This window comes from Anabrus simplex, chromosome 4 (genome assembly GCF_040414725.1).
Source record: "Anabrus simplex isolate iqAnaSimp1 chromosome 4, ASM4041472v1, whole genome shotgun sequence".
Taxonomy (NCBI): domain Eukaryota; kingdom Metazoa; phylum Arthropoda; class Insecta; order Orthoptera; family Tettigoniidae; genus Anabrus; species Anabrus simplex.
This window is the reverse complement of record NC_090268.1, coordinates 139,884,395-139,895,904: the sequence shown is the minus strand read 5'-3', so window position 1 is coordinate 139,895,904 and position 11,510 is coordinate 139,884,395. Positions and strand designations below refer to the sequence as shown.

General features: G+C 37.9%; 1 protein-coding gene across 4 annotated transcripts in view; it reads left to right on the top strand.

Moving 5' to 3' along the window:
• CycE (cyclin E) overlaps nt 1-11,510 on the top strand; it is a 104,268-nt gene that overhangs the window by 46,785 nt on the left and 45,973 nt on the right. For all 4 annotated transcript variants that reach the window (XM_067146314.2, XM_067146315.2, XM_067146316.2 and 1 more), the window contains exons 7-8: nt 8,428-8,539; nt 8,627-8,757. In XM_067146314.2, coding sequence (XP_067002415.2) covers nt 8,428-8,539; nt 8,627-8,757 — 243 coding nt within the window. The remainder of the gene's footprint in view (nt 1-8,427; nt 8,540-8,626; nt 8,758-11,510) is intronic.

Genomic DNA, 11,510 nt, shown 5'->3' with positions numbered 1-11,510 from the left:
TTAATACCAGTATTTGTATTACTCAAAAAATGTATTTATAACTAAATTGTATTTGATACAAATTTAAGATGCACGTAATACTCGCGTTTATACATCAAAATAATTAAAATAGTCTAAAACAAAATTCATAATTTTTCGCAACAATTCGGCGAAAGTTTTTCCAACCTGAAAATAAAAATGAACGTATTAAGTTAATTTGTCATTAATTTGAGTATTAAAGTTAAAATATTACACTTGCAAAAAATTATCGCTTTGTTGTGAAATGCGGACTTACCGGTACGCAATTTATTCCAAATCTTCGGTGTCGCTATCGCAGGTTTCGCTATCTGATGCGCCGTCCTCACCTCTGTTTATACCAGTATCAGATTCTTCGTCTCCCTGCCACACTGCGTCATCTTCGGAACCGTCTAGTGCATATTCTTAGGCATCGTTTTCCCCTTGAAAATGATGTAAGGCGGCAACTTTCTCCCGTCAGCTGTAATGGCTAGCATTGCCGTGCATCGCATCTTCTCACTACCGCTAGTTTTCATTAATACACTCCGTGATCCTTTTAGCGCAATAGTGCTGTTGCGAGGCATATCAAAAAAGATTGGAGTCTGATCGGCATTACCGATTTGAGAAAGCAAGTACGAAGTTTCCTTGCGCAAACGTATGACAAATCGGTGAAAATTTACAATCTTGTCCGTGTAATCAGCAGGCAACTTTTGGCTTAGTGTTGTTCTCCTTCGCACTGACAGATTGTGTCGTCGCATGAACCCCTTAATCCACCCATGAGTCGCCTTAAACTGAGTTACCGGTATGTTGTGTTTGCGCGCTACCTCCTGTCCCTTAATTTGTAACATTTCATATGATACACTGCAGCCATTGTTACGTATTTCACTGACGTACCTAAACACTTCTTCGTCAATTATAGGAAACTTCTCTGTTTTAGGACCTCTAAACATGCGTCTAGAAGGGTTTGTGCTTTTTAGCTTGTTTTTTTACTTTCCGCCGTCACGCACCAACTTTTCACTCACAGAAAATTTTCTTTCTGCAGCTCTGTTCCCGTGCTGTTCAGCGAAGGCAATTACGCTTAGCTTGAAGCCCGCAAAATAGTTTCTATATTTACCCATAATCGCTTATAAATGCTTCACACGTTAATGTTTTGCGATATAAATGACTTTCCGTAATTGTTCACTATTAAAACAAATTATTTCTGCCAACACCCAAAACACAAATTAAAAACTTAAATTCTCACGCACACATGTCTACAGTAATCACGTAAATCTGAAACAAATAAATGCATCTGTGATCTGTCCATTCCAGAGCAGCCAATACTGTTAGGCAGCAAGGAAGCATGCAACAATTTATCAGTTTAGCTCGTTGGTTGCGACACACTACTGCGCATGCGCAAAGCTCGCAAGCTCGCTCTGGCTAGCGCGGTGTAGATCTACTGTATAGTTGACTGTATTCCGAGACGTCAGTAACAAACATTCATTTTTTTCAATTTCTTTTAAACATACGGTAATTAGGTTAATATTTCTTCCCAGTTATTGATGATTTTACATTACATTACTGACGAGTTTATAAAATAAAACTTTAATAGCATTGGATAATAATTATCTTGACTGCTTGGATAAAAGGTTTCATCCCATGCCCGGACACTTATGACGTAGTAAGATAAGAGTTTAGCGATGACAACTGAGACATCGTAAATAATTCGGCTGAATAATTCCGTGGAAATCTACGTTATCGTCTTGGATTTCACTTTGTGCACAATAACACAGGAGCCGGCCCCATGGAGCCTTACACGGAGGCCTCGGGTTCAATTCACGGCCGGGTCAGGGAATTTTACCTGTATCTGAGGGCTGGTTCGAGGTCCATTCAACCTACCTAGCCGGTATTTCCTGGCGACGTTGCCGATAAGCGATAACTTACAGCCTTACGTATTTCAAATGGGAACTCATAATATGTAGGTGGTGATTAAATAGTACACTGTCTCGCGACCACGTTGTCAAACTGCCGATAGCCTACCGGTAAGCATAATATGTAGGTGGTGAATAAATAGTACACTGTCTCGCAACCACGTTGTCAAACTGCCGATAGTCTACCGGTAAGCCATGCGTCGTATTATATACCGGTATTATTTATTTATACGTTGTGCAACATGTCACAAACGTGACTGTGTTGCCAAATGGCCCATAAACCATACACGTATTTAAATTGCGCATTCATGTGCAACTTACGTTGCAGTTCCATTTACCTTTTAACCAGATTAGTGAACAAAATTTGGACGTGCGACGATTATGTAATTAAAGGTTTAAAGTCTGATTTTTGTATTGAAAATAAAGGATGCGACGATTACGCGGGTGGCGACGATTATGCCGTGAAATACGGTATGAGGTATAAGGTAGATGCACCAGTAGTTCACACTTCAGCTTTTTTTAACATAATCCAGGGAGGGGGGGGGGGGAAGCCACACATTATCTAAATGTATGATCAGTTTGAACTCTTTGTGCCAACAAGATACATAAAAAGAAAAAGGAAATATTCACGTAATCAATAATTATCCCTTAAAATTAATTTTTAAAATTTGTGTTTTTGTTCCTGTAACTGACACCTCATTTTTCCTCATCTAAGGCTGACACTTTTTGCACCTATAGCTGACACAGGTTATACTCTATAACAAAATAAATTACCCTTTAATCAACTAATCACTGTTTATAAGTTACAGCCTAGACATTACAAATATAATGTACATTATAAGCAGGATACTTCCCCCTAGCTTTGTACAGAAGAACAGTTTTTGGTACCCCTTATTTTGAAGCTGCCATATTTGCTGGCATTCTTCGTTTTATCTCATCTAATGCAACTGCCATAGATGACTGTGGGGTACTTCCACAAATTTGGCATTTGATCCAGGCGTTTGGCACGCAATCTACAAATTTTATACCACTACCTCTCCTACCCTGTTACCAACGTTCTGATAGTAAAATTTTTTTCAGCCAGTGGTACTCTGACCAGCTAACCATGGTGTCAGACCATTAGACTTGATACCATAATGATCATGGCCACCATATCTACATCTAGCTAGTATATGTAAATTGAATGTTTCTAGTTTGAAACAAATCAAAATGATTTATAATTATCAAAGGTATATTTATTGGAGTAGTTCTTGTTATAGGTTGTTCACAGTTAAAGAAAGCTCCACATTATTGGAGAGGGAGAGCAAATCAGTAATCTTGCTGTGGGAAGAAAGTAAGATGAGGACAAGTGTTGTGGTATATGTGAATCGGGGCAATATAAAGCTAGTCTTCCATCAGATGAACAGTAACTGCCGGACATTTCACAGACAAAAAGCAAAGTTTCCAGAAATCTAAAACAAGATATGTGAACATATGGCATAAGAGAGTTTGGATTTGCAGCCATGAGTGAAATGTGTCTGTTGAAAGCTAAATTCCGGGGTGTAAGACTAGCCATGGATGACACATGGTTTTGAACTAAATAAATTCAGCTTTCGTATGAGCACAAACATTGCACAATGACTCCCAACCAATTATGAAGGGAAGGTAGTGAATTTCTACAGATTTGTTATCGGTTTGTGTCAGAAAATTGAATACGTAGTCTTAGTAAATTGGCAATGCAGACCAGATGCTAGTATATTTTGAAATGCCGCTGGAGTATAGGCTACTAATGAAGTTTACGATGTGAAGAATTCTTCTTCTTGTGGGGTCACAGGTGTGATCTGTGTCGATCATGTGGATGTGGCCTTGTTTTATGGCCTTTCCTGACGCCAGCCCTATGTTGAGGGTTGTACTCACTATTGCATGTTTCTGTGGTGTGTTGTTTGTATGAACAGAATGGTATTGGGATAAGCACAAACACCCAATCTCTGAGCCAGAGGGATTAACCATACACAATTAAAATTCCTCACCCATCCAGGAATCAAACTCGGGATGAAACGAAGGCCTCTGTGCTGACCATTCAGCCAAGGATACAGGGCATCAAATTGCACACTGTAGTATTTATAGTTTTCAATATAGATAACAAAGCTACACGAACACACAAAAAACATATTTTTCAAAATGTCCTCATAAAATTAGGAATTATTCGCATTTATACATTTATACAATTGTTTCCAGAGATAATAGTATGGATATCACTTACATGACTTACCACATTAATTTATTCTTTATTGCTGCTTCCAGAATCTGGAGGGCATATTGCTATTGCTTAAACCCATGCTGTTCCACATGGCACGATATTAAAAATTAATTGAATGATGAACAGGTGAAATACCAGTTAGTGTCAGAATAGTCTAGGCAGTATTAGCACATTTGATTGACAAGTACCACCGTACAGGAAGGAGGATGTAAGTTGTACTACCACATGTGTTTTGTTTTGGATCTTTACGCCAGTGACTAGGTTTTGGAAAGCTATCTTAGAAATGGTGCAGTTACTGACACATATAACCAATAACATTATTACTGTCTTTATATGGATAGGCCCTCTCCTTACCAATTCCATTTCTTTGAAATTTATTTCCTCTCGGCCCTGGAATTTGTCCCTTTCCATTACAAATATTGTTGTAAGATTCTCCTTAAATTCTGGTTTTGAAAATGTATGAAACCTCATCAGTGCATTCCTCATTAAGACATTTGCTCGCATAGCATGTGGTAAAGTCAAATTCCTTATTCCAGTCTATTAAATCTGTATAAAATTTACAGTGCCCTCAACCTAGGAAGGTGTCCGCTGAGGGGAAGCATTACGACGAAAGAGGAGCACACACTGCCTTAAGTACAGGTGCATACTGTAATTTAGAAGTAAAGTAGAGCTCTGGATCTCGGGCAAGTGTTGAATTGTGATGGAATAAATAAATATAGAGTCATAATACTTGGACTTCATTATGAGTTTCTGTTAAAGATGGTAATTGGCGGGTTTAATTTTCCATGAGTAACAGACCTATTACATGACCTACTTAATACACCAGGACATGCACTGAGCATTGTAATATATGAGCTTATCGCAACATACCAGCCTTTTAAATTTAAGAATTTCATCTTATATCCGTATTGAACTGAGAACGTAAGAGAGGTAACTTAAGGGTCCACCTTTTCAATACAAATAAATGTTATAATACTTAACCTTTTCATTGCTGAGATAAATTCTCTTTTGTAAAAGCCCTGTGCTGAATTATCTTTAATAATTAACTTAAATACATAAAAGTTGGAAATAAGATGGGAAAAACCAAAGGGTTCTTGCCTGCTTGTCATATATTTTTATACTAAATATGGAAGGTCCTAAACTGATTATTCTAACACAAAATTAGCTATATGTTGCGCAGGAAATTCAAGGTTGTCCGACATAAAAGGCCAACAATTGAACAGAAATCGAACTAATAATTAAAAATAACAGTAAAAAGCTCAACTTACATGTTTCAGTGGCTACAGCTGTCCACTTCCAAGAACCGATATATAACTAAACTGAAGACAATAACTTCAAGGGTGTCTAAAATGAGTAAAAATGTATCTAAATTTTACGGTAAAATATTATTCAAGATAAAAGACTGAGAATGCATTATAAATTCCTATACATCTTGGTTTGATATCAAAATAAAAATGGTCCAGACCAGTTGATCAAGGGTTGTACAAAACTGGTAATTCCAAAACTGTGGGTAGCCTACATTATACTTTCATTATAATCGGTGTCATCACTATCATCATAATTCTCGAAATCACTAAAAATCGGAATATTCATCTTCCGATTCTAATGTGGATAGCACTCTAACAACCTCGGATTCGGTAAGATCGCGCACTTTACTGGCGATCGACATACTGTAGCTTACTCATCCCTGACACGGGCCTCACTGCTAGCTTGCACGTCGGGCATACCACAGAGCAGTTCGTAAAGCAGAGTGTCGTATTTATCTCAATAACTCATGAATGAATCAACAGATTGTCATTTCGTAAGCTCCTATCTACTGCAGAGAGATGCGTGTATCCGCCCACGGAGTTTGAATGACTTCTTATGTCAACAATGGGGAGTATTGCGTTGATAAAGTCGGAAGAATGTCACGCTCGCAATATTACGGGCGCAGCAGAGCAGCGGTCACTCTCCGCTCTCGCAATATTGCGAGCGCACGTATTTAAAGGTTAAGTTACAACATATTTATGTGGGAATAGTTTCAACGCTATTTAGCATCATCTTCAGCCAAAATGTGAGAAATAAAGCATAGGTGCATATATACATACATACACAATACATTATAACATTATGCTTAAATGTGAGTAAAATGGGGAATAAAATACTGAATAGATTTTCAGTCACAAGTTCAGAACTTGACAGTCATTATCGGAACAACCCATGGAAGGTGAATTAAAATAGCAATCTGATCGTACAAACACGAGTTAAGAACTCAACAAACTTAGTTTTTAAGAATACATGTAACACTTTAAAACTTTGCTTAAGTCCGAGTTGAACTTAGTAGTCAAGGGTTCAACCTTTTAGTCACTTTATTCATTAAATCACTTATTGACTAGAAGTATAATAAAGATTTTGTCACTTTTCGACCAGAAATACAATATTCAATTTGCATAAGATGTTCCTTTGAGAGCTTTGAAGTCAGTGTTACATCATGGCTGTGCTGTTGCCTGTGGTTTAGTGTTTTTATGTTGTAACAACGTGTGAGGTGGAGACCAAGTTTTGAACCAAGGTTCTTAAGATGTTTACAGTTCAGTGTGGGACCTGCAGTATAAACTAGTCCCAAGTAAATATGTTGTAGCTTAACCATTATAACATTTATTTGTATTGAAAAGATGGACCCTTTAAATTACCTCTCTTACATATAAATAAAGTCCAAACAAAGCTTAAATTTCCTATTTACTAGTTTCTGAGGCATCTTTGTACCATAACAGAACTACGTTATACTACCAGACTAACGTCCAAACTACACTTGTTTTCTGCTTCTTCTGTTCCACGACGTGATACACTGAGCTTAGCGACTCCCAGGCCGGCACTCTTCATTCCTTATAATAATTTCATACCTTAACTTGTAATCGGAGAAGTTCACAGTTCAAATAAGCCTAAAATCTGCATGGACGGGTGACCACTACATTTCACAGCAGCTGAATAGCTCTTGCAAACATAAACACACAGGATTGGTGTGAGCAATCCAACTACATTACACCACTCTACACCATAGCTGTGCGAGAATACCACTCCACAGCTAAGCTAGTCTGACCACTGCGAACTGTGAATGTAAATCAACGAGAAAACTAAAACTCGCTTCAATTATCTTACGCTAGCACCCACGCTGGGTAGAAATAACCCAAGACTGGCATCAACATACAAACATTTCTCCAGCTTGAATAAGTGCTAGTAAAATATCAAGCAATAGTGATTGTTTGGAAGGATCAGTTCGGAAAGTAGTAAGGGGTAGAAGACAAAATACCCATTTGACCATGAATTATTAATAATTCATTTTGTCTTCGGTAAAAGATACCCGTGCACCTCTTAAAGGGTTATAAAAAAAATTGAAATTTGTCATAGTTTTCTTTCGTTGTTAGCCCATAGATAGGAAAATATTGATAACGATACAAAAGAAACCAGTCTGTTATGCAGGGAAAAAAATATGAAAGGAAAATAACGTCAATGATCTGCTAAAATGTGTCAAAACTATACTTTAAATTTCATTAAATGCTCACATTGTGACTAAATTTCAGTATCATTTTCTTTCCATCCAATTAGTTGCTGATTCATTCATTTAAGTTTACTTAGGAGCAGCTTTACATGACTCGCTGTCAAAATAGATCATGGTGGGGGGGGGGGGGGGGAAGATTGTGCCTATGCATTCACGAGCCACACACCTTCCTACGTTAAGGCCACTGTACCTCATTTAATGTATCACTGTTTATCACTATTACCGCTTAGTACAATCACATTTTTCCCAACCCCAAAAATGTTGTTACTTTTATGGGCTCCAGTGGAAAAGGATTTTGTATTTGTTCTAGTGTTTTTCACACCTTTTAATATTCTACTCTCATTGTCAGATATGGTAGATAATTTACAGCTTTCACTTTACATACACAACGTAAAATGCATGCATGTTTGAGAAAAAAAGTGTCAAGTGGTTCAATATTCCTTTTAGGTAGTTTTTAATTGGATATTCTATTAGAACATTTTGTCATTGACCACATTCTTTTTCATTGAACTGTGCAGAAATGTCTTAATGACTTTTTACAGGTTATTACTCTTCCTTTTAAAATTGATATTAATAGATGCATGCCATTCATTTAAATTACAGTAAGTTATAGTAAATTCTGAACCCAATTTCAGTTCTCAATTGAATGTACGTTCACAACCTTTTAAATCCTGAGAATTATTTTTATGCTACCTTAAATGTTCCCTTTTTCTCTAGAGGTTGTTGAGTTGTATATAATTTTCTTGTAGGTGTGTGAAGTGTACAAATTGCACAGAGAAACTTACCACCTCACCATGGACTTCATTGACCGTTACTTATCCATCCAGAGTAACATTCCAAAACAACAACTTCAGCTCATAGGTAAGATATTTCACACATTTTATGAACGTGTTTTGTGTGATCTTTAATTTTTTTGAACAAGTAATAAAATTGAATTTTCTGTTACAGGTATTACTTGCTTGTTCATTGCTGCCAAGGTTGAAGAAATTTATCCCCCTAAAATAATAGAATTTGCCTATGTTACTGATGGAGCATGTACAGAAAGTGAAATCTTGGATAAGGAACTTGTGATTCTGAAGGTAATTGAAAACATGTTTCTGAATTGTTCTTTCAAGATTAGGCATAAGAGGAGTCTTCTTGAGAATGGTGACAATTCAAGCTACTATACAAGAGCTATGATAAAGAGTGAGGAGGAGGGTGATATGAATCTTCTCAATGTAGATAATCCTAGGTAATCATACTGTACCTTAATTAAGGCCACGGCCGCTTCCTTCCAACTCCTAGGCCTTTCCTATCCCATTGTCACCGTAAGACCTAGTCGGTGCGACGTAAAGCCCCTAGCAAAAAAAAAGTTCTTCTAATAATTAAAAAAAATTTAAGTGTGTGTGGTTTAATCACACAACCCTAGAACTGGCAACTGTCGATTGTTCGACATGTTCGTATTTCTTCTTGTAATTTCCTTATTTCTTCAACAGATGTCATGACAGTCTACTTTTTGTCATTCTCGATGTCCACAGCAGCTGTGAGTTCAGTTTCATTCATATTTACAACCTCTTTGGGCGCAATTTCACAGAAATAAATGAGTGCAGTCTTCTGACCATCTGTTTGAGTGCCATTTCTGTAGTGTTTGTAACCAAACCTTCACGGGCTCTGCTTTGCTGTTCTATTTCATTTTATTTTGTAGTTTTCCGTTTAACCTACTACGCTGGTGTAGCAGGGGGAGAGGTGATACTCCCACATGGTGCGTCACAGGTGGCGGATAGGGGGGTCCTAACCGACTTGCCAGCAGACTTGAGGGAAATAAAATACCTCTCGCGGACCAAAAACACTACCCCCTGTGGGTGGGGGATGCACATGTAGAACACACCAGCGGTATCCCCTGCCTGTCATAAGAGGCCGCTAAAAGGGGCGACCAAGGTATGATTTAATTAGAACCATGAAACTACTTTTCATTCGTACCATCATGCGGGGAACACCATGGGTTGCCTGTACTTGCGAGTAGTACCACTACATTAGGTATGAAATAGGTTTGCGATTTGTAGCAGTTAAGAGGCTGGCCCTGGGGGTTTCCAGTACCCGTGCGTCGTACCCATGTGAGCAACACCACGGGTCTGGTGTAGCCTGTGTGTTGTACCGCTATATGAGCGACACAGTCGGTCTGCGTTGCCTGTGATTGGTGCCCACTATGTGAGGAACACCACGGGAATACCGGCGTCCGTGATTAGTACACCTAGGTGAGGAGCCTCATCGGTTTGCGTTGGCTGTGAGTGGCGCCATTGTGCGAGAAACACCATAGGTCTGCGTTCCCTGTACGAACTACAATACTTGTGAGTAGTACCATCTTGTGTGGAACACCGTGAGTCTTCGCTACTTTTGATTAGTACCCCAACATGACAAATACCATGGTTCTAATTTACTCATGACATGTACCATTCTGTGGGGCCTTAGGCATGGATTTTGCACCCCTTTAGACACCAAGCATCATTGTGCTTTATAAGTGGTCCCTTGGTCAGTAATACTATTATTTACGATCTTTTTTTGAGTTTGATCCACTGTTTTTGTTTGTTTGTTTTTTGTTGGGTTCATGTCCATACATTCATTCTTCATGACATTTTTAAATTTTATTTTGGTCAGTGGATGAATATGTACTTTTTGTTATTTCATATTGTACCATTAGGGGCCGATGACCTCGATGTTAGGCCCCTTTAAACAACAAGCATCATCATCAGTTTTCTGTTTGGTGCGACTTACCTACTTTATATATATAGTTGATTGATTATATACATTTTTAGTACAGTGTGTGTCTAAATATGGAATCTTCACTCCATTATGGAAAATGAGTAATGAAGTAGTGCAAAATTTGTTGAAAGATGGAAGTGACGGATCTGACTTTGAGGTTATTGAAAATGAACTGACAGATTAAGAGTTTGATTTGGAATGTTCATCAGCTACAGTAGAAGTCCGTTATAGCGAGAATTCATAATGACGAAAAATCTACTCGCTATAACGGATTGTTGTTATATCCGATTTTTTTGTAAAAAGTCTGTAAAAACCCCACACACATTAAATTCAGTATGAAATAGCAATCAGTTTGTTCAAAATTTGAGTTTTCACGGATAATATACACACTGCGGCTTACTTGTTTGTTGTTTTTCGAAATCTGATACTACGTGAAAGTGTGCGTTTAATTTCATTCTGAAAAATAAATATTACCGTATTTCTCCAAATCCAGATGATTACAACTTTTTCCTTCAAAATATTTAATCAGGCTTAAAAAGTGCTTTGTAAAATCATATGAATGTCTTTTCTTATACAGTACGCATTTTTAGACTGTAGACGCCGAACACTGGCTTTAGTTATGCCGTATTTTTTGCGGCTGTAAATTATGCTTTATTTCATTGGGTTTAATAACCATTAACTCCAAATTGGCATCATAATATCGAAGGGAACTCGTTGAAAATTTGCCGGCAATACACATTCCATGTGTCTCTACAATACGACGATCCACCAGGAAAATATTCTTGCTTACGGTACTATAAAACTGTTACTTTCACTCAGCGTCAGATATAACTGGCTGCCGCTACGCGCACGTCTTACTTGCCAGATTCGGCCAACTTCAGCGGCTAGCGATGCATACCGATAGGTCTTAATCGCGGACTTTGAAAGTCAACGAACGAGTTTATTGCTCCGCGGTATGGCAATTCCGCCCTTGCATTTTTGTGCACATACCTCACAATTTCATCTTCAACTTCTTTAAAGCGTCGTTGTTGCGGGCCACTGAATGCATTTTTTGTGCAGTACGCATTTTTAAGCTATCTTTGTCTTCACGGTA